Genomic DNA, 22,845 nt, shown 5'->3' with positions numbered 1-22,845 from the left:
CACTCGCAGTAGTTCAGTTTTGTATATTTTGACTTGATGGTGATAGTGAGGTGTCTGGCCTAACTTGGCTGCTCTGTGTATTTCCTTTTCTAGAGAGTTCCTTGTCCAGTAACCCAGTGAACCCTTCTACCCCAGCCATGTACAAGTACCGCCCCTCTTTTGGCACCATGCCCAAAGTACACTACCATGCAGCCGGAGAAAAGGTCAGACTTATAGTCATCACACTCATATGAACATTTCATACTTTATATGATCCACATACATCAAATACTGACAATTGTTATTAATTGTATTTAAATATATTGACATTTTTAATGTATTGACTTTTAGTTAAGCTAACTTTTTGATCCCTATGAAGGAATTTGAAAATGAATAAACATCTTGATTGTAATTATTAACAATATGCTACACAGGATCATTATAATTTTTTTGGTTTGGAGTTTTGTTTTTGCAAACTTATAGCTAACAGATTATCTCCTTAAACAGTTACATTTATTTTTAAAACCAGTACTAACTTTATGTTCCATGCTATTTACTGACATTTCAGATTGTAATGCCGGATGATTGTAAGACTTCTGCCATCTTGGAGGAGAGCGGTCGGGGCCACGACTACCGCTCGGAGCCTAACCTGGACCTGCCCGACTACAGCAGCACTCCTCTCCACCGCACCTTCCAGTCTTCGCCCCTGCAACTGGACTCATTCAGCATCAACTCGCGCTCGCTGAGCCTCAAGCAGCACCGGCACGCAGCCGACAAGCCCCACCTGGGAGCCACCAAGTCTGAGGCCACGGGCGCCTCCTCCGTGCCATACAAGGGTGTGTTCGCGCCGGGCACGCTGTCCAACCGCAACGGGAGCCTCTCATACGACAGCCTGCTCAACCCCAGCTTCGCCTCCCCGCCGGTGGGGGAGTGCGTCATCCACCCCGGCGTGCCTTCCATGGGCTTCCACTCGCCCTACCTGCCAACGAAAATGTGCCACGTGCGGGGGCCTGAACTCCAGCGGCACGCCCCTCCGCCCACTGCCGTGGTCGCCGCCACCTACAGCCCTGTGCGAGTGGGCGGCTTCAAGGGCCGGCGTTCACCGCACCCACAGGAGCGCGACCCCTCCCCTGTGCGCTACGACAACCTCTCCAAAACCATCATGGCCTCCATCCAGGAGCGCAAGGAGCTGGAGGAGAGGGAGAAACTCATGCACCTGCATGGCCACCGCCAGCAGCAGTCGGCAGCCTACGCCGCCGACTCAGGTGTGTTCGACACCTGCAACTACGGACTGCCACCCAGTGCCTGCTATTCAGACGGCCCCCGGGGCCCTGGCACGCAGGGAGCCGCCTACAGTGGCTCACGGGAGAACCTGGTGGGGGGCGTCGGGGGGATGATGGGCTACGGGGTGCGGACCCCCGTGCTGCGCTCCTCGGTCGCCTCTTTGGCGCGTGCCCCCAGGACTTCCTCCGGCTCGCTGCATACTGACGGCAGCGTGACTGTCCGGTCCGCCGAGCCGGCCTCCTACCGCTCCCCGGCCCACCAGCCCCACCACTCCCCCGCGCCCACCCCCCGCTCCCCCGCCTACTCCCACCAGAAGGTCTCCTTCATTAGCGCCCTGGAGAGGAGTGACTCACCACGCATGGGCTCCCCCAGGTATGAATCCTAACACCACCCCCCCCCCCCCTACTCAAAAAGGGCTGAAGGCCAGAAAGAAATGCAGTCCATCCAGAATAGACCATGCTGTAACTTTACTCAGTTGGCTGACTGCAGCATTGCAGTGCCTGAGCCAACAGGTCCAGCTGCTCCTGGTCAGAGCGAATATCGGCCAACAAGAGACTGGAGCCTGCAAACCATGTAAAGCAGTCAGTCTGTCCCCAATAGAATTTATTATCACTGTCAGCGAGTAAACAAAGAAACACTCTACATAGTTTTGTCCTAAATAAAATGTTTTGCCTTCATAGCAAACATTGTTTTGTATATAATTTGTAATGTTTAGAAAAAAAAATAAACTTGCTCTGTTCAACACACAGTTTTCCCCCCCAATTTGCATGTTTGTTCCATTTGTCTCAATTTGTCTGTCATGCATTTCTTTACCACTCTCCTCGCATCACTTTTTCCAGATTTCTTTGAGATTATGCATCCTGATTAATCCCATCTCACATTTCTCTCGCTTCAGTAAATTCATTTCATCTCTGCCTATTTCCCTCCTCTAACATCTTGGTCTTCATATTGCATGCCACAAGGACCCACCTGCAATCTGATGGACTAACCGTCCCATCATGCACGCAAGAACGACCTAACAACCTTTCTCAAATCACTCAACCCTTTTCATCAACATTTGAATTGCAACTGAAGTATGTTATGCTCCAAATCTCTATTTCCTGATAAACATGTGTGTTCTTTCATCTTTTTTCTCCCTTCATCCAGAGAGGACATGGGCCTCGGGAAAGTTAATGGACAACCTAAGAGCCAATTGCGAGACTGCCACCTAGGGACAACCTCCGGTACCCAGGGCACCCCTCTTAGCCCTGCCCGTCACACCAGTGTGAAAAAGGTGTCCGGGGTGGGGGGCACCACCTACGAGATATCTGTATGAGAGCTTCAGGGTCTCACCTCCACCCACCTCCAGCCCAACGCCATCCACAGGAGGTAGCACTGCCAAGGCAAACACCACCACTACTCGTGCTAAAAAGACAGGGTTGTGGCCTTTCCTTTTTAACCTCATCCGAATACTGTACATTGACCATTCAGAGGCTGGCAGCCGTTTCCAATAGGAGACGACTGTCGAAGTAGACATCCCCTGACCTCTGTCGTTTGGCCCAGTGCATGTGTATGTGTGTAAGTCTGTGGGCACAACTGTCATTGGTGAAAAACTTCAATAGCTGTGCTCCCTGGCTCATGTTGTGGTCTTACATGCCCTCAGCAAAAAAAAAGAGAGAGAGAAAAGAACGAAGGCACTTCCGTGTTTGTTGAGAAGTTGCTCAAGTAGCACGCATATGCTAACGCTGGGTGGACAGAGAATGGGAAAGAGGCTAGTTGTAGCCTGTTCTCTTTATAGGCTAGTACGTTGTGTCTATTTTCTCTGTCCATTCCCAGGTAATATATTATATTACCATGATGGAGAAAAATAAGGTGCTCACAGTGCCCATTTGAGTCCATTTGTTTTCCTTCTGTACATCCCCATTCAAATGTATACAGTAATGTTATAAAAGACTGTAAAAGCATTTCTTTTTGCTAACATATTTGTTGCTTCTGTCATTAGTATTACGTTCAGTGTTTTAACCCAGTCCTTGAGAATCTGTTATGTTGAAGCATTACCAGTACTCATGTGCATTTGATGCATATCGATAGTTTGTACGCTAGTCTTTTGAATGAGATTTATGTTGTTTTCATGTTTTTGCCTAACTATGCTTTCAAAAGAGAAACAATGTTCGTTAACTACATCAGGTCCTCACACAACATTTGCACTGATATACTCAGCACAAGACAGGCAGATAGCCGTGCCTCCTGGCCTTTGCCCCAAGCTAATCAAGGCAATTGTAGATTGGTTTTCAAGCATCATACAAGTTCCATGACAAAGCTGACCCAGCAGGGGATGCAAAAGTGGGCCCCTGTATTGCGTCCATGTCAGTATGACTCTCAGTTCTATGTGGCACTCAACCATGAGCAACCAGAAAGGCTCATTGTCTATTTTTTTGTTAAATGTAGTGATTTGTTGGAACACATTTAATGCAGCTGTGGATTGCATTTATTAAAAAAGCCTGTATTTATTTTTATGCCACATCAATAGAATGGAAACATCTGCAATAGATATTTACATGTGATCCATGGCTACATGGCTTACTCAAGCAAACAGGTAAAGCATTGCTGTTTTTTATGAGTTTGAATTTTTTTTATACCCAACCTTCCAATTGTTTGATACATCCTGCTTTTTATACAGATATTCAATTAAAGAGTGAATGTTTGTATTTTGAGTGGATTTTGTGCATAATTTAAATAATTTAAATGAATGGAAAAAATAAGTACTCAAAACCAATATTTGGGTTGTAGAAGGTATAATTGTATGTTGAAATATTTTGCAGTGTATAAAAAATAAAATAGTAAAGAAAATATGAAACAATGTACTCCATGGGTTTGAATGTTGTAACAAGCCTTGATTCAGGATGTGGCCTGATATGGCAGCAGACCTGTCGTTCTCACACAGCTGGTTTTCACATACCTGACTGCCTGTATTTTACATGTAACTCTCATCAAAATGCCCCAGACAAAAATGCCCTGCCATTTTCAGAAGCTGTCTGGTACAGCATACTTACATGTATTATGTGATATGTATAGTCATGGAAATCGCAGGATTTTTGTTGAAATGAAGACTTCTTTTCTGAAGAAATGAAGATATAGTTTGATATCAAGGTACACTATATTATTTTTTGTTCATCAAAAATATCTGATTAAATATAGCTTGAACGTTGCCTTCTTTCAAGTATTCTTCTTTTCCAGATTACATAATGACTGAGCAACACTGAATGTTTCAATCACACTGCAGTTTAATATTATGTCCTAATCATATATTATTAATATATATTCACCTAAAATTATGATTGCATAATTATGATGGCAAATTTGAGCATATTGACTGCCAGACGATTACAAAAATGACAAAGGAAACACATACATTTTCTGTTAACTCTTCCTTATAGATACCAACATCACATCAACTCTCGTGGCAAAGATAGGCAGTGAAGCACAGGCAGGTAAATATTTTGTTTGAGTCTCCTACCAGGGCGCCCCCTCGTGCCCCTAGAGATGCATGACTCCCCTCTTGATTCACAAAAAAATAATGGGCGAAAAAAGAACACTGAAGGCATTTCGGAGTTCGTGGTGGAAAGAAGAAAGACATGTAAATGCAAATAGTCTACATACAAATACGCTGTGGTCTATAATGCACTCTTTGCGTCCAGTGAAGCCAAAAATGTCCAAACCCAAATTAATACTGAATCACCTCTGCTGGCAGCCTCAAGATCTCGCCCCAACAGGTATATTATCCAGTGAACCATTTGTAGAGTGAACTAAGCATATATTTTGTCTCTCTCTCTCTGTTATCTATTCCCACACAATGTATAAGGCATGTCACAATGTAAATGGACTAGTTTTATCCTAAACAAGATAAAATAGTATTCAGATATTAATTAAGAGCAATTACACAGCCATTGAGGACCCACTTAGGTGCAACACTTAGACATAGCTTTGTCTATAATTATGCCTGCTAGGGCTGTTTTAATGTTGTAACTTCACTGATGATTTCCAGATAACAGCGGTCAAATATCAACAGGTAATTTACCTAAATATTTCTGCCCAATGTTCTTCTTGAGGTAGATCTCTTACCCTTTCATAACATCGATGGGGTTTTCTTTATGGGGTTTTCTGCTAACAGGTTAGCCTACTTTTTGCTGAAGTGACAGTTGGTGTGTCGTGAATACGCTTGGCTCAGCCTCCGCCGTTCTGTTGTGCGTGCGGGTCCACGCGTTATGAAAGCGCGCTCACAGACTCTCAGGTGAATGGAGAGAGGGGGACAAGAGAGGTTCTGCTGTCCTGTCTTCGTCGTTGAAACTGAAAAATAGGGAAAATGGGACTTTGTGAGTTTAGAAGGACACCCATTTTTATTTTGTCCTTCCTGTTTTGGATCACAGGATGTGCACCGCAAAAAGTAAGTAATAGCCATCTGACCGTCAATATGTTGTTTGTCACTTTTCCTCTTAGAATTCCAGCACATGATTTGTAGACAACAACTGCCCTGTCAAATCGATGCGATGGAAGCAAACCCTACGTTACAACCCTGCTTTCCTGTCTGAGGGAAATATTTCATCAAGTTTCTCGCGTGTTGTTTGGTTAACAAGTACAACCAGGGCAAGTACATTTTTTCCAAAGGTTTTTGGTATCAGGTTTTGGCGTCGTAGCGCAGTCTAAAAGTTTCGACTTCATTAATTGCATTGAATATTCAGGGTTTCGTGGCGCGATTCTGTTTTGAACTTAGAACGCTCTGCAGTTGTTTTTGTGTCACGTCAGCTTATTCAAATTGTGGTATGTTAATGGTAAAAATGTAACGCATTGCCATCAGTAAACAAAATGCCAGCGCATGACATGGAGTTCTAAAAGAGGATAATCCAGTATGAGCACATATGAAAATGTAGTTATCAACCGTGATGACAGTCTTAATAAGGTACTCACATATTTGTAAGCCTTTGCATAGTTTAGTGCATCGTTTAGTGTAAGTTATTGTTATTTTGAGTTTAAATGGACTTTGTAATTGTTATTCCACCACTATTCAGACTGGATGGCATATAAACAGAGATGTCATTAGATCTTTATATAGTTTATTCATTTTTTTAAATGTGAGGTGTGCTTTGCAATTATTGCAGAATTCACGCATCAGTGTAAGGTTCTCAGTTCATTTTATTAATTTTTTTCCAAAATAAAAAAATATATATTTTTGATACTTTGTACGGAGCCTTTTTTGTACCCTCTGGCAGTGCCATGGTTACACTCACAGTGGAAGCCTGGCCTCTGAATTGCAGCGAGCAGCATAAACACCTCCTCAATTTGTGCTCATTACCCTGCTACACGGCTCACTGCTACACTATCTCATCACTGCGCCGCTACGGTGGTCCGCTCGCTGCTTATTAGATCCGCTGTCAGGAGGGGCAGCTACAATATGAATGACCACTCTACCCAGAGGTCAAAGCTTGTGCTGGTGTCAAATGTAATCAAACTGCAGTTGGATAGCTGGCCCCTGCCTTTGTGAGCGACAAGTTTGTGTTTGGTTTGAGCCCGTTCAGGGTGACACAAATGAACATCATCGGTGGCCGAGGCAAACTGGTGAGGTTTCCTCGGCTGTTCCAGGGAGATGATGGATCATTGGCTGTGTTAGATCTACAGACAGCATTATCTGGAGACAGACAGGGGGAAGTGGTGGTTGTTGGTGTTAACTTGACTGGCAGGATCCCCCCCCCCCCCCTCCCCCTCTGTTGGGTGGCTACTCAGACTGGAAACTCAGCATCCGATTTTTGTTGTTCTTTTCTTCTTTTTTTTTCACTTTCTCAGCATTAGGGAAAGGCCTCTCTAATCTGACTACGATTTACAGGTGATTAGCAGATTCCTGTAGAAGGTATGCTTTTAATGATCAAATCCTTCCTGGCACTTTTAGCAGCCTGATCTGAAGGACTTACTCTGGGGTAACCACGCCTGACGTCATTCAGTTGGTGGTATGACCACAACAAATAATTTACTCAGTGAATCATTCCAAATGAAATAGTATCGACACACAACCAAACTTTCCTATTTATGACTCTCCGAATAACCCTCACCTGCATACTTGAAACTTGCCCCCTCAAACACAAGAGAGTTAGCAAGTGTGCAGTGCCACCAAGGGCAACAGTTGTGGGGTACGAACTGTCAAGACTCATCCTCGTCCACTCTGACTGAGCTGGAGCAAGTGGCAGAATTCTTAGAATTCGACAAACAAAAGGCCCTCAGCGCACTGGACTGTCAGCTTCCCCTCGCCTCAGCCTCTGTGCACATAGGGTGCTCACTATCTCTGTAATTATCTGCCTGAGGGGGCACTCTAAATGATGCCTTTGTCCTCTTTTGTGTTAAGTTGATTTTTTTGAAACAGCGTATTGGATTGGTAGCCATGCCTGTCCCCCCAAAAAAGAAGGTAGTAGTGGTTTGTAAGATGTTAGCGCTTGCATGTTTTTACAAATTATACACACACACATTTGAAAGTGTTTTCAAGATGTTTGCACATATGCACGCTTGTTTTTGACATCTGCCACTGACCTTGGTTTATGGGGGTGAACATTTGGGAAGCATAAGTCTGATGCATAGTGATGTGAATAGCTTGCATGCATGAATAAATGTAGTGGCTTGGAAAGCCTTCCATGTGACCTTACAGAGATATGAGGAGAAAACCTCCTTGTCTTTGCAAGGGAAAAAAAACTGCTGTCACCCTGCTTGCCTCTCAGTTACATCGGGATTAACTGTCTCGGAAGCACTGGCTGAATCACATTCCAAATCTGGAAACGATTTTGCTAAATGAGTCGATCTCTGGAGATAAGACTTGCATCTCGCCCACATGTTTCACACTGTGCACATCCATAATTATGGCAGCTCCTTTTAGGATGGAAGAAAGCCTGTGATTAATGGTGCGATAATTGGTGTGTACCATACAAATTTGGTATGCCCACCCACTTAGTCAGAGGAATCGAGATACCAGTGGATCTTGTCGGCAGTGTGTAATTGTTACCCACTTAGTCAGAGGAATCGAGATACCAGTGGATCTTGTCGGCAGTGTGTAATTGTTTGGGAATTATGACATGAAATATTAAATACTGACTATCAGGACACTGTTTGGGGTATAACAATAGTGTGTTGGAGATCTACATTGACCTGCTGACCCTAAAACAGCAAGCAGTGTTTTGTTTAGCAAATGTATCCAAGGTGAACTTTTGGCCATCAGAGAGAGAGAGAGAGAGAGAGAGAGAGAGAGAGAGAGAGAGAGAGAGAGAGAGAGAGAGAGAGAGAAGTTGACATCAGAGGGAAGATATGTGAGAAGTCGGAGGCTAGTGTATCTGAGCTCTCCACAGCTGTGTGAAGACTGCTCTCAAGGATCCTTCCCCTCTTAAAGAAGCACCGCTCCTTTCCTCTCCTCTCCTTCTCTCCCTCCTCTTGTGGGAAGCTCAAGGAGGTGCACCGGGGGTGACAAGGCTGGGCTTTAACGTGTTGATTCATTCCTGTGCTGTCAGTAGCCGGGTGACGGATTAGACAGGAGATGAACCCAATGTAATACATCGTCACAACATGCACACCAGCGAAGCCGATAGCCGGTGGAGTGGGGCTCACTTTTCACAACCAATAAATAGCCCCTGTGAGGATCCCAGCCCCCTTGCGAGGGCCCCGCCTGCCTGTTTATGAGCAACTCCGGGTCTGTTTGTGCATCTGAGTGAGCGTGTGGCAAGACCTAGGGGACTGGGGCTCAGCCTGCTGGAGTTTAGCAGTCAGGACATAAGCTCACTCTCTCCCTCTCTCATTGGGGGTGGGGGGGGGCTGAAGTAAACTTGTTGTGATCCCACACAGAGTAACCGAGAGTAGCAAAATAATAAAAGAGAATGAATGTGCTCTAAGGCACCCTTTTTTGGAAGAAATATTCAAAGGAGCGAAAAAAAACGATGGAAATCCTAAAAGCTTGTTTCCCAAATCAAAAAAGGATTTATTGAGCCCTCTTTGCATATTTGGACTGGTTTTATTCTGGGATATGTAGGTGTTGTAACTTCAGGAGGATTTTTAAGTCCAACTTAACAAAAAGATCAAATTTGCACAAACTTTAATGACAAGTTAATGTTCCTTTTAATACCCTTTTATGAGAACACAATATTATTAGCAAAGAATACCCACATTAGTACTGGATTGTTATTGCTTATTCTTAGAGTTGCTCATGCAGTTGCAATGTTTGTAACAAACATAGTAACAAAGATACTTATGTAGTTGCCATATTTAACAAATAAACAAATATTATTGTTTAAACAGTCAAATGGAGCAGAAATCAATAGGCAATAGATAATCAATATATTCAGACTAATGGGCTACAACTTCAACCATTTGCTCTCTCAGTAAAGCTTAATTTACATAGGTCTTTTGACACTTCAGTAGGCTTTTAGATTTTGGTAGGTTATGCAATAGCATGTTGTCAGGGGCTGATGTAATGGTGTATTACTGTGTTACGGTAATGAAGTTTTGTGGAAAAAATACTTCAAAGCCTTTCGAAATAAATGAAGCACATAGGTGGTAATGGAGTGGGAACAATGCTTCGCTTTGTCATTCCGATCCGTCACTTGACTCACACAATTACTGTATTTGTCCGGGTGATCTACTTCTGGATGGGGTTTGTCTAGTCATTTTGACCAAAGCACAACTAGGGCGCGATGACCAGCAGGTCTTATGTAAACTTCTGCTTGCTGCTACTTATTAGCATCACTTCATTAAAATGTCATCTCCTATCCCAGCATGAAGCGCAGCACCGGCTGGCATGGCCCCGCATTGTTCCCTATGAGAAAAGGCATCCTTGGTTAATTGAACCCCCTGCCTGTGATGTAACAGAACTGGGATGTTTGGCATTATAAGAATGTCCCATTTCCATTATACACTGTGGCACTTTGGAAGCCATTCATGTGAAGTCTACCATGCACATTTCTGTGCCTACATACCAACAGATAACTCGGTCTGTTGGCACAATCCACAATTATAACCTAGTTTTGTGACAAATGGAGATTTGGATTCTCCAGCTTGGAATACATTTGAGAGACCTTAACATTAGAATCACAATTATGCTAAGTAATAATTTCTGTGAACTATTTATTCATGAAATTGAATTATCAGATATGTGTGTATTCGGCAAGCCCCCCATTCATAAAAGTGCCCCTGATGCTTTAATGCAATAAACAATACTACCATGCAAAGCCAAAATCGGCTTACTCTTGCGACTCTGTGAGAATGGCATTTGACCGGTTCAAATGTCAGTCATGTAATTATTGGTGTAGTGGTACACAGACTTGTGCTAAGCTCAGGAGAACAGCTTACCCAATGTGTCTGCACCCTGAAAGAAGGTTGTGTTGGAGGTAAACACTCTTAATGATAAACAAGTTGTACTGAAGTACAATGCCTGCTAGAGTTTCTGTTTTGCATAAAAAAAGCTCTGTTTTGTATTACATACAGAATTTGGCAGCATGTCACTGTGTAAATCTACTATTTGTATGCAGAGGATGGATTTGCATGCATGTGTGTATGCATGTCCAAGTATGTGTGTTTACAGTCTGGTACTCTTTTGTTAATATTGGTCAGGCTTTGTATGAAATTAATACCTACCTATGAAGCAGGGGCAATAAGCCACTTAGCAACCTCCTGCGCTATAAACATGTTTCCCCCTTTAACTGCAAAGTGCAAATTACTGGACAGCCTCCAGCTAGGTTTCAACAGTGCAGGTTTTATTTTGTTGTTTTCCGTACAACTACTGCACAGTCAAGTAACAAGGTTGGGGAGGGAGGACGGAGTGATGTGGTACGACATGCTGGGAGGATGAGAAAAAGCGGTAGTCACGACTGGTAGGCCTATACTTGGTTCTGTCCTTGCAGAGAAGGGCTTCATGCCCCCCAGGAGAGCAATATCTAACAAAGCTAGCAAAATGACTGCAGTAGGAGTTGTCAGCTCAGTTCTTAGTTGGGGTGCAGTTTTGATGTTTTCGTAGATGGTCTGTAGATAGAGTATGGTCTAAGTCTGCAGTGACCAACAGGCATTTTTACCGACCAAAGTCCTCCACCTGTGTCAGCCATAACAACGGCTTCAGGTCTCAATCAGAAGTACTTTGGTGGAGGTCAGGTGAAGAGCTAGTCTCTGTTGACCCTTTAGTGCTTTCATATAGCCTCAGAATGTCTAGGTATTTGTACTTAAAACTAAACTGGTTGGAATGTTTTTGATGAGAACGCACATATGATATGACCCATCACTGTGCTTTGCCATTGTTGGAGGGAGAGAGGCTTTTTCATTTCGCCTCCCTGCTTTAGCAGCCTTTTTAATTTAGTTCCTAGGCCAAGATGTATAAAAGCAGGAGGTGGGGGAGCACAGGGGTTTGTTACCTGTCTGGTTGCAAGGCGCACTGGGCTGTTCACCCTGGCTTTCCCACAGTCCAGAACCCAGCTCCACAAGAAAGCTAATAAAGTCGGACCCCCACAAAGGTCTGGATCTGGAGTGGTCTGCCCCGACAGACATCTGACTGCCATTAGAGTGAGGTCCCCTCCATCCTGCACACCTGGGACACATTACCGCCAGCATGTTTGAAGAAATACCTCCCTGGGGTTACCATAGCAGGCAAAGAGCAGCTTTGATATGCCGGCAAAGGAGGAGGGTTGAATAGGTCAGGCATGCACACATTTTGTGTGAATCAACCCAATTTGACTGGCCTCGACTGCATTTGAAAAGCAATGGCAAGGCAGCCCAGAGACAATGATATACTGTTAGTGGGTGCCTCTTATTCTACATGATTATCCTCTTGTGGATGGGCTGATGATTTTATTCTTTCCTCCCACCAGTCGTGAGCCTTAAAGTCTTAAAGTCTGGGAATGTAAAGTGATTGATTTCCTTAACCATTGTGTTTTTGGTTTCACCAAAATTTGGGTGGTCCAAGCTATGGCAGCCAACAACAGTGCTGGCATTGTTGGACAATCCTTAGAGTGGCTTAACTATAACCACATAATGAAAGGACATGACAAACATATAATATTCATCTTTCATTTTCTGTCTGTGGATTTTGTTGTTTGGCTGAGAAATTTGGGGAGGAAACTGTGGTGCGCATTTTGGTATTTGCCACGAAAATGGTAAACCAGAGAGGATGCTACAGTTTTAAGTGAATGCACACAATTGGTCAGTGTTTGCACAGAATCTGTTTCCTGCAAAAGCTGGATTTCTTGTCCCTCACTTCAAATTCTACATTATACACTCACACATATATTATACAAACAGTGGTTAACTTATCCATTAATTCTTTCCACCATCCTCTGTGCACATTATTGAAACGTATTATCTTTTTTCAGGTGTATTTTGACTGCGGAGCCAAAGTGGATGTTGTAGATGCCCAAGGGCTCATTCTGTCCCCTGGATTTCCCTATAACTACTCATCAGGGACTCACTGTGTGTGGCAGTTCTTTGTGCCTGTAGGCCACCAGCTCATAATGGAGATGTTTGACTTTGACGTCTTCGAGAATCACAATAGCCAGGCCAGATTTTCAGCAATATCAGAGGGGGGCCTGGACGAGGACGAGATGATGGATGACAGTGCTGTGTACTCGACTGTGAGGTCAGAGGCGGTGGGTTCCGCAACCCAGCCCGAAGACCTCGCCCCGCCGACCCAAGACAGCAGCAGCAGCAGTCCCAAGGAGCCCCAGTCTTCGCCAAAGGACGTGGTCAAGCCCGTGGTCATCCAAGAGCAGTCCACAAAAATGGAGATGGCCAAAGTGTCCAACTCTGCCAAATGGTCCTCGTCTTCGCCGTCGATTGTCCCTTCACTGCAGTCCCCTTCACAGCAGGGTACTGGGATGGAGCCTCAGGGAGACAAAGCCCTGAACGACATCTCCCCTCAGGGCCTCAGGGCTGACGCCAGACTGGGGGGGGGTGAGTTCGTGAGCGACCCTACCTCGCCTCCCCCTTTGCCCACAGATGCCGAGTCAGTAAGTCCGGAGACGCAGCAATCACAAGTAGACGCGTGCCCGCATGACGTCCTCTATATCTCTGACCTGATCACCTTCTCCTCTCGCTTCTGTGGCGCCAATCGGCCAGCCAGTAGCCAGCTGGTGTTTGGCTCTTCAGATGGGATGGTGGAAGTGATCATGGAGCTTATCACCACCACCCACTGGGGCCGCGGCTTCGCACTTCTCTTCCACTACCGCAACCACACCGATGCCATGGCCGACCAGCGCTCCCTCACCCCCACGGCCAGGAAAATGGACGCCCTGCTGGCCATTGTGAGTGGGGCAGCCTTCTTTGCTGTGGCTCTCTCTTGTGTGCTCTTTATTGTCTTCAGGTAAGTATTTTATGGGGCAAGTGCCACAGTTGTCTCGCTTTAGCATATGCCTTAAAGGGTTTTGTGGTATTAGTGGGAGTCTCTCTCCCATAATGTCCTAGTTTGGACAGGATAACACAGAGCAGCTGCCTAGCAGAACAAATTGCTTGGTAGAAAATGTTGACAACATGGTGAAATTTATCATAAAATGTTTTTAATTATTTTAATTTGTATTTATATTTAGTTTAATTAAATTGATTTAGTCTAACACTAAATTTCCACATGTGTGGCAACAAGTGCAACTCTGCAATGTGCGGATGATTACAAAACGTTTTCTGAATTACTGAATACTAAATTCCCATGCCACTGATTTAGCATTGCGTAACCCAGTTGCCACTGAGTTACACATAGACCAGGGACATAACCTTGCTTATGCATTGACATGGAAGTAAATGGCAATCAGGAATGGGTTTTCTTGATGGTGCTGCACTCCTTAACGTGGTGGCCAGTTGCTGTTGACTCAGCTGGAGTCTTCCCAGCCCCGGAAGTACTGTGGGTGTAAGAGGGCCGTGCTGCTCGGCTGGGCCTTGATGTGGGCCTGTTTCCTATTGTGCGATAGAGGGCCTGCTCAAGGTGCAGCACCTGGCATCGATTCCCATGGACAAAAGAAAAGCACAGCCACACAATAGTCTGTGCGGATTGAAAAGGAAGAAAAACAAGTAGAGCTGTATTTCTCTGTCCCACAGATGCTATTGTAATTGTTTAATAGAACAAGCACCCTCATATCAAAGGGTGTAATTTACAAGCCGTTCCCATGTTAATCCCGTGGGGGGGGGGGGCACTCAAACAATGTTCCAATTGGGAGGTTGTAATCCTATCCATCTAGAGTGCCATGTGCTAATATAGCTGAGGACTGTCAAAGAGTGTCCTTATCTGATCTTTTGCCCATTCTCCCTGCTGAGAGTCCCACCAACACTGCAAGCTGTCGACTGCCCTCAAAGCAAAAGCCATTCAGTGTTTGCCAGATCTAGTGATTTTGAACCTTTTTTTGAATGTGGGCTCATTTTGAACTGTATGTTGTACTGTTGTATATACTGTATGCAATACTGGGTTAGTGTCAAAGAAACCTGTAGGAATTCAAACACTGTTAAACAACATCTTTCATTGAAAGTGGTAGCACACAATAATATCAGTGGTGTATACTGTTCATGAGGGGGGGGGATATGAAGCAGACGTTTGCAGTAAAATGAACATCTAATTAGGAGAAACAAGAAAGGCATAAAAAGCAGCAGGGGATCAGTACACTGCCCTAAGTAATATATGGTTGAGGGAAATTCTAAATTGTGTGAGGTTCTCATTTTCTACTTAAGGAATTCCTGTAGTAAACAGTCTGATTTTGGCTGGAGGCTTGGCTGGTTTAGCACAACCCATGAGTATTTATTTAGTCTTGATCCCCGAATATCAGCACCTAGAGACAAAACAAAGGTGCTTTGTTAATGTTATGTCTGCTATTGTTGTTGCTGTTCTGTGTTGTTGCGGTTGTTGTCCACTGTAGTCTTATTCTTAAAGGGAGAATCTTCAGCAGATCCAAGTAAGGAATCAGGCAATTACCTCTGACTGACGTTGAAGGTTAGACAAAATTCTACACGCATCATGAAAATGTTGTGGGTCTTTTGTGTTCCAGACCAAAACTATGCGCTAAAGGAGCCAGCGCATCTCCCTCCAGCAACCCTGAGGTAAAACAACCAAACAACTCTCTGATCTAAAAAAAAAACACACAGACCTTCCTTCTCAGGTTAGATTAGACTCGGATCATGTTGCCTTACCTTCATATCCTCTCTACTCCTCTCTAACAGCTATATGCCTCATAATATTCTTCTTTGAGTTTCTGTATGACACGCATTCACAATGCTGAACTTCACTGACCTTCATCATTATTGGAATGAATTAGGCCACATATTCAGTGCATGCTTGCATTTGTGCTTGACTTAACATGGTTAACATTCTGTGTGATTCTTCAATGAATTGATAAAGACTGCTTGTATGTGTGTTCCGTTTGCTCAAGTGAATTGTGGCATGCTTTTCACAGAAGTTTCTCTGTAATTTATTCAAACTTTTATTTGTGTTCTTCAGAAAGGCCTCAGTGTTCTCAAGTGGTTTATTATGGGCTGCATTTTGCATTTCTCCAGTAATGCCATGAATTCTCAATGAGCCTGAGGTCAGATGTTTGATTGGGTGACTTAAGGACATGAACTCTTTTACATGACTGAGCCATTCTTTGGCTCAGAACTTTGAAACAGTCTACCACAACAGCGAGTTCAGAACTCGATTAGCACACTGATGTAGATTGACTTGAACTTTTGGTGACTTTGCTGAGTCCTGATTCATTGTGGTGGATGCATGCAATCGACTCATTCCTGGCGTCTGTCAACCAGTCTCTCTACCATAAGTTGCTGCACTATAAACAATAAATAAACACACAATAAACAAATAAATAAAAACAACAAGGGGCTCCTTGAAGAAATATGGAGTAGTTAATGAATTGCCGTATTGCCTCATATCATGTTCCAAAAAGAGTTTACCTCGGCTACATGGTGTCGTGCTCTCTCAAAAAGAGAACGGATGGTTAGGAATGTGGTGCCATACTTTGTTGTAAGTTGTCATTGATGGTTTGGTGCCGTGCTGTTTATGTGTCCTGTGGTATGATGTCTGGCCCTCTGACTGTGCTGGTGCAGGTGCCACAGCTTGTGCAGAACCCTGGGGTGGATGTCAGTGAGCTCCAGCTGGTGCCTCCCAATGACCTTGGACAAGAGGTTGTGCCCAAGAATGGCAACAACAACCGCTCACACAGCCTGAGCCTGCCAAACACAGGTAGTACTGCGTCCCTCTGTTTTCTCCATCTCTGTCTCCCTCGCTCTCAGTTTGCTATCTCTCTGGTGCCTTTTGTAATTGAGGGGTCCCTTTTGGGGTCTTTGGACTGAGTCCAGCTACGCTGACCATGACCTCAACTGTCCCGGAATTGAACTTATACATCCAGTTTAATTGGTCGGGAACAGAATCTACTTGTTTTCACGAATGAGAAGAGGAGGATCCCACCGAAATGGCCAGCATCTACCACCCAATATAGAACATGTCATCGTCATTTATTTTGTAAAGTGTCTTTTATCATATAAAACATGCAGTTGAATTTGTGACATAGTATGCAGTGCAGGTTATTTCCCTATTTCCCTTCTGCAGAAGCGGTGTCTGTGGATTTTAAATCATTTGGGTACCTTGAACATTCTGTTGTCTTACTTACTGTGACTGGTGGAGCCTCTGTGTGCAATACTGGGGAGAATTAAAGGTCGTTTCCCAGGAAAAGACTCTTTTACATAGTTTTGTGTTGTTTGGCACAAAGCACCGCAAGGATTTAATTATACATAAACATCCATTTTAAAACTGTTTATTTTATGTTGTTTGTGTTCTCTGCCTGTTTGTTTGTCCAGGGTTGTCATTCACCGCTGGCGGTGAGGTTTCCACCAATCCTGAGCTGGACATCTCCTCTGGTGGGCTCACAGAGCTTGAGCTGGGCACAGATGAGGTGTTTGTGATCTCCTCCGGACCCATTCCAAGCAGATTGCCATTCTGTCTCCACACGGTGAGTAGCAAAGCTGGGGGGGTTTCTGTGCGTTTGGGAAGCTGGCTGTATCCTTTGCCAAACGCTCAAGGGGAGGATGGCAATGGCGTTGCCTTTGATGCCATTTAAAGCGGACCTCCCATACGATAAACCGTGTTCCCTTCTCCCCTGGTGGAGCGAATGTTAGGTTAGGCTGCCCCGGTGTTTTTTTGCATGTGAACCACTTGTGCTGCTTTGCAACAAAAGCTGGCATGAAGGATCTCTGGCAGCACTTACGGAGTTGGCGTGCTCTCCAGCAGCCCAGGCTAATGAATGTATTATCTGTGCAGCCAATTTCCCAGGTCTAATGCTCTGTGTGTGGCTCTCTTTCTCTCTCTCTTTTTCTCTCTCAATCTCTCTCTCTCTGTATGTCTGTCTGTATGTGTGTGTGTGTGTGTGTCACTTTCTGTTTGTGACTCTCTAAACTTTTACAGCACTTAAAGTATAGTGTTGTATTTGGCTTAAAGTAGAAGTTTGACTACAGGCCTAGAGGGCCTCTTACACCTAGATTGACTTTTAGGTTGTGTGTGTGTGTGTGTGTGTCCGGCCCTCAAACAAGTCAGTATTGTGTTTGGAGCTTTTGTGGTGCATGGAGTACTCCACTTTAAACCCCTGCCTAATTCGTGTCTAGACGTGGAGAGCTGTTAGTGATTCTTTGTGAGGATTACCTTACTCTTTCCGATGATGAACAGCTGACTAATGAACTGGGACGTGTGCCTGATGTGCCTTTCACATCTGATCAGCCACTCTAATCAATGGAGCGGTTCAGCCACTGCCAGTGTTCCTGGGCTTGTTAGAGGGCCGCAGGATGGCTACTATTGTCCCCTTCCGGCATACCCCTCCAACTGTCATCATACCTGCACGCTGCTGGGGATTAGATAGAAAACCATGCCACTGCATGGCAAGCGCAAACAGAAAAATTTAATCTAATTCCTAATTCGTTTAACTCATGCTCTGTTTGGTGTTTTGTTTTGTTCCTCAGTGTTTTTTTTGTTGTTTTTTTGCCACGAATCAAGTGCACGTGTTAAAAAAAAAAAAACACCGGCACTTTAATTCCTAGGATGGGTGTAATTACCTGATAATAATCTAATGACCGACCAATCAGCTCAGTCAACACTGCGTATGCTCTGTGCGTGTAAATACACCGAATTTGTGTACTTCTCGGAAGGTACCTTATGCGGCATAAACAGAGTGTTTGTCTGTCGTGTGTAAATTTAAATGTATGACTGAGTCTAGTGTGTAATTCAGACTGGCAGCTTATTAAGCCACTTTGTGGAGTGACTGCATTAGAGTGCTAATCGGAGCTGTTCTCTTATAATCCATAAAAATTCTACAAAATAATCTGTTTGGGAACATTCATTACTCACTGCGAGGTTCACTCACCTCAAACTGTTGTAGGAAATGTGTCGAATGTTGTATTGTTGTGACCAAGCTGCTACTACGCTATTTTAAATTTGACTGTGACAGATTTAAACACCTGCCCTATATGCTAATTTAAGAAAAGAAAATAATTGGTGCCTAATGTTTGGATACATTCCTACCAAAACCCTGTGTACAAGCCTGACTGACTCCATACATTCTGTACGAAATGAATCAGATGATAATGAATAAGAAAAAGGTATAATGTTGAATAATATAAAATAAAATAAAATAAAAATATGTCAGCTACACATGGTTGTGTCATCATCTTCAGTAATGAACTCTTCTCGGTTGATTATGTGTTAAACCATGGGAATGATACATATATTACCGTGCAGAAAGTTTCTGAAGTTGCTGAAAATGTTAAGCGTACTTTCAGATCCTAAAATCCTGTGTACATGACAACATCGTGCTAGTGCCCACCCACATTCGTACCTTAGAATGTATGATGTGATATGTAGGTTGATATTATGACGAAGGAGGTCTTTCCATTGGCTTAGACAGACTTTCCAGATTAGTTATTTATGGTGACAAGACAGGGCACTTTGCCATACTGATGAAGAATATGACTTCTGGGACATGCCTTTCAACATGCTGCATATCTACCTTATATGAAATCCTGCACGAAAATCCTACAGTTCAAAAGAGTCCATGAGGGTGTCGGAGGCTTCCAGTGCCGTGTAGAAACTGTGATAGAGAAAGGTGGAAGGAACCATTTACATGTCTGTTAAGTCAAGTTTCTTCGATGTGTGTTTTGTATTGGTGTTTATGTGATTACCTTTATGAAAATGCAGTATGCACAACCTGCAGTTCCTCACCATGTAAATTAGGAGATATAGTGTATGTCTACAGTGCATTTCTCTCAATATCAGAACCGCTTTTTTTGTGGTGGCACCTTTGGGTATCTTATGGTTGTCATGACATGGAAAATGTACTCTTTTGTTCCACTACAGCGGGATAGGTTCCTGCGACACAGCGATACTGGTCCATCCCATGTAAGTGACTGGCCATCTCAAGAGCCCTCTGCCCTACCTACAGCTACCCCTGCAGGAACTACGGGGTCTTTCAGCAGTGCTCGGCCGCGAGCCTGGAGCGTCCGCACCTTCCAGGACTTTCTGCCTCCTCTGCCACAGCTGCATAAGAAGTGGTGCAGCTGGAACTCCACCAGCCCCTTCACCAAGCTGGTTGACAGTGTGAGTAACAGAGAAAAGCTATCATGTATTATATTATATTTATGGGATGTACACGACGGCCAAAAACATGGGGACCACCTGCCTACTATAGTGTCGGTCTGCCATGTGCCGTCCCGTAAGTTCCAACATGGAGCCACCACAGATCTGACTTGTTGTTCCACAATCCTGAGATACTCGATTAGAGATCTGGAGAATTTGGAGGTCAACACCTTGAAATCGGCATTATGTTTCTTGAACTATTCTCAGGAAGTATGTGTCAACTAGTATGCACTTGCATGCCTGGTCCCAGGGGTTTCCCAGCAGAACTTTGCCCAGAGTATGACACTCCCTCCTTTGGCTTGTTTTCTTCACTCAGAGCATTCTGGTGCCAGCTCAATGGCACACACATACCCAGCTGTCCACATGATTTAAAAGGAAATGTGACTCATGGACAGAGTTACCTTCTTCCATTGCTCTAAGGTCCAGTTCCTGTACTTGTGTGCCCATTGCAACACTTGCACTTGCAAGTGCTTGTGTGCAGCTAAACAGCCACCTATGCGGCAGCTATGCAGTTGCAGTGCGTTGCCTGGATTCCTCAGGCCACTGCCAGTAGGTGCTGATCACTACTGACCAGGAGCACCCACAAGCCTTGCTGTTTTGGAGATCCTTTGACCCAATCTTCTGGCCTTAACCATTTTTTTTGTGTCAAAGTTGCTCAAGTCTTTACACCGTCATATTTCTCCTGCATCTAGCAATTCAGCAACAAGATGGTTACCATCTAATATATCCTAGACTATGACAACAAGCCCAAGCTAACCATTATCATTTACCTCATCTGTAAGTGGTCATAATGTTTTGACCTGTCGGTGTACATTCCACACAACCCTTTTGGAAAATTGAAAGTCAGTGGCTTCAACATAGTAATGTACAATAAAATAATAATTTTGACGGTCAATGTTAAAGAATTTTTATGTTCTTCTAAATGAAGACACTAGAAGAATCCTTCGAAGTTCCTCAACGATTCATTAAAACATGGCTAAAAGAGCTATGCCAAGAGTTCAAATATTTCAATTAAAATGAGTTATGTCAGGAATTGAGTTTAAGAACTGTTTTACAATTGATATGTGTTAATACTTAGAATTCTCAATATTTGTACTCTTCAGGCACCCTCCAGCTCGGTAGCAGACTGCCAAACTGACGGCAAGAGGAAGGTCTTCTCTGACCCCCAGCTCGGGAGCAAGACCGACACCAGCCAGTCCGACTCCTCCATGAGTAACGCCTCCTATCCCCTCGCCCAGCCCGCTCAGCGCCAGCGTCGCCTCAACTCCACCAGCAACCTGCGCCGCACCCGCTTTGCCTCCCCCTGCTTCGGCCTCCTCTCTGGGTCGCCGGAGAGCAGCAAGTCGGCCCCTGTGGGCTACCAGGGTGCTGATCCCCATAGCGGAGGCAGTTCCCCGGGGCAACAACAGCAGCTTGGTGAAGCGCTGGCAGGGAATGTCAGAGATTTCGCTGGAGGGGGCGACGATCACATCAACGTGCCGGTATTCGCCATATCAGAGGAGGAGGACCGGCAGCCACTGGTGCTGGCCGAGCACCTCAGCCAGTCCTCCGTCATGCACAACGGACTGTGCCAGGGCAAAAGGCTCACAGACGGGGGCGCAGTCAACGGATCCGTCCTGTCCCGCGGCAAGTCTGAGTGGAGGCCGTGGGCCAATAACACCACAGGAGAGGCGGGGCTTCTCCTGGCTGACATGCCCACTGGAGTTGCAGATCCAGCGTTGGTGATGTCAAACAGCTTGTCTGGTCAGATACAACTGTCCTCTCTTGGCCAATAAACAAAGCCATGCAGTATGATGGGCCAAGGACATGACCAATCAAAGCACTGTTTGGAGTCGGAACTGAGAAATGACTCGACTCCTAAGTTGAACCAGCCATGTTGAGCTGGTACTACACTGGCAAGGGCAAACCGGCCAAACAGCCTTTGAAAATAAATTCCTGCAGTTAAACGTGCCGTGAATCTATCTGATTCTTCTTGACAAAGAGTGAGGAAAGAACTTTTTTTCTATATATGTGTGTAATCATTTTTGTTACTCTTTACCATCCATTTACCTACCATTATATCTGCACAAGATCTGGTCAATATATTATCAGACTGAATGAAGCATAACTGCAAAATCACAGCTGAACTACCTAATGTCATGTATCTGATCTGTCTCCACTTAACAAGTAGCCTAATCCATTTCAGTCTCTGCTTTTATGTTGCTTATAAATGAAAATAACATCGTATATGTAAATACAGTAGTTAGAGGTAAAGGTATTACATTTTACCATCCACTAGTGCTATGAATTAATACTTACTGAAACAATAGATTGTATGTTTCTTTTCTATATCAAAGTGATATTCCAAATACCTGCACTTTTTTTTCTACACAACCTTGTCCTTAATCCTTCAGTACTATGTAGAGGACCAATTAGTGTGGATCGAGCAGCAAGCCGCTTGGCAGGCCCTCTCTGTGATTCACTTAGTTATTCATTGGTCCAACATGCTTCTGCACACTGCGTTATATAACGTGTATGGCCCTGTTCCTACTTGTGCGTCATATCAGCACACCTTCAGTGGGACCGCGGCCAATGCTGCTACTGCTGTTGCTGCTACGCGTGCTCACGCATAACCTCCGCTCGGCAAGACCTCCGGTACTTTCCTCTGCCCTGCTGGATCGCGACCGGCAGACGCGGAGTCACCCAAAATGCCGTTTCATTTACACGCGTGTGGCCTGCGGAAAAGGCTGCTGTTGTTCCAAGCTTTAAAAAGGGAACTTATAACTGTGTAAACATGAAGGAGAAAAAAAATGCAACTAACCTTATGTGTAAAGTACACGCTACTGTATAGAGGATATTATAGTGAGTGTAACAAGAAACGAGGAGTTGAAAGGGGAGTGTGTGAACGAGCTTCACTTCTAATAAAACCTATGTGCCATCTCTGTGTAGTTCTTTGCTTTCTTCAAAACAACACTGCA

The 22,845-nt window shown here is 44.4% G+C and overlaps 2 protein-coding genes across 2 annotated transcripts in view; both read left to right on the top strand.

The window, feature by feature from the left end:
* The window catches only part of zdhhc8b (zinc finger DHHC-type palmitoyltransferase 8b), a 51,725-nt gene extending 47,626 nt beyond the window's left edge, over positions 1–4,099 (top strand). The window contains exons 9-11 of the mRNA XM_031570385.1: positions 94–203; positions 548–1,635; positions 2,410–4,099. Coding sequence (XP_031426245.1) covers positions 94–203; positions 548–1,635; positions 2,410–2,578 — 1,367 coding nt within the window. The 3' untranslated portion in view covers positions 2,579–4,099. The remainder of the gene's footprint in view (positions 1–93; positions 204–547; positions 1,636–2,409) is intronic.
* Positions 4,100–4,238: 139 nt separating this feature from the next.
* On the top strand, positions 4,239–22,805 carry si:dkey-112e17.1. Its single transcript, XM_031570388.2, has 7 exons — positions 4,239–5,686; positions 12,618–13,603; positions 15,267–15,318; positions 16,318–16,453; positions 17,068–17,219; positions 19,610–19,849; positions 20,992–22,805. Exons 1-7 carry the CDS (start codon positions 5,606–5,608, stop codon positions 21,661–21,663), a joined length of 2,319 nt encoding a protein of 772 aa, XP_031426248.1. The 5' UTR covers positions 4,239–5,605; the 3' UTR covers positions 21,664–22,805.
* The last annotated feature ends 40 nt before the right edge of the window (positions 22,806–22,845 follow it).

Source organism: Clupea harengus, chromosome 7, assembly GCF_900700415.2.
Source record: "Clupea harengus chromosome 7, Ch_v2.0.2, whole genome shotgun sequence".
Classification (NCBI taxonomy): domain Eukaryota; kingdom Metazoa; phylum Chordata; class Actinopteri; order Clupeiformes; family Clupeidae; genus Clupea; species Clupea harengus.
The sequence above is the reverse complement of the archived record's forward strand: the minus strand, read 5'-3'. Positions and strand labels throughout refer to the sequence as shown.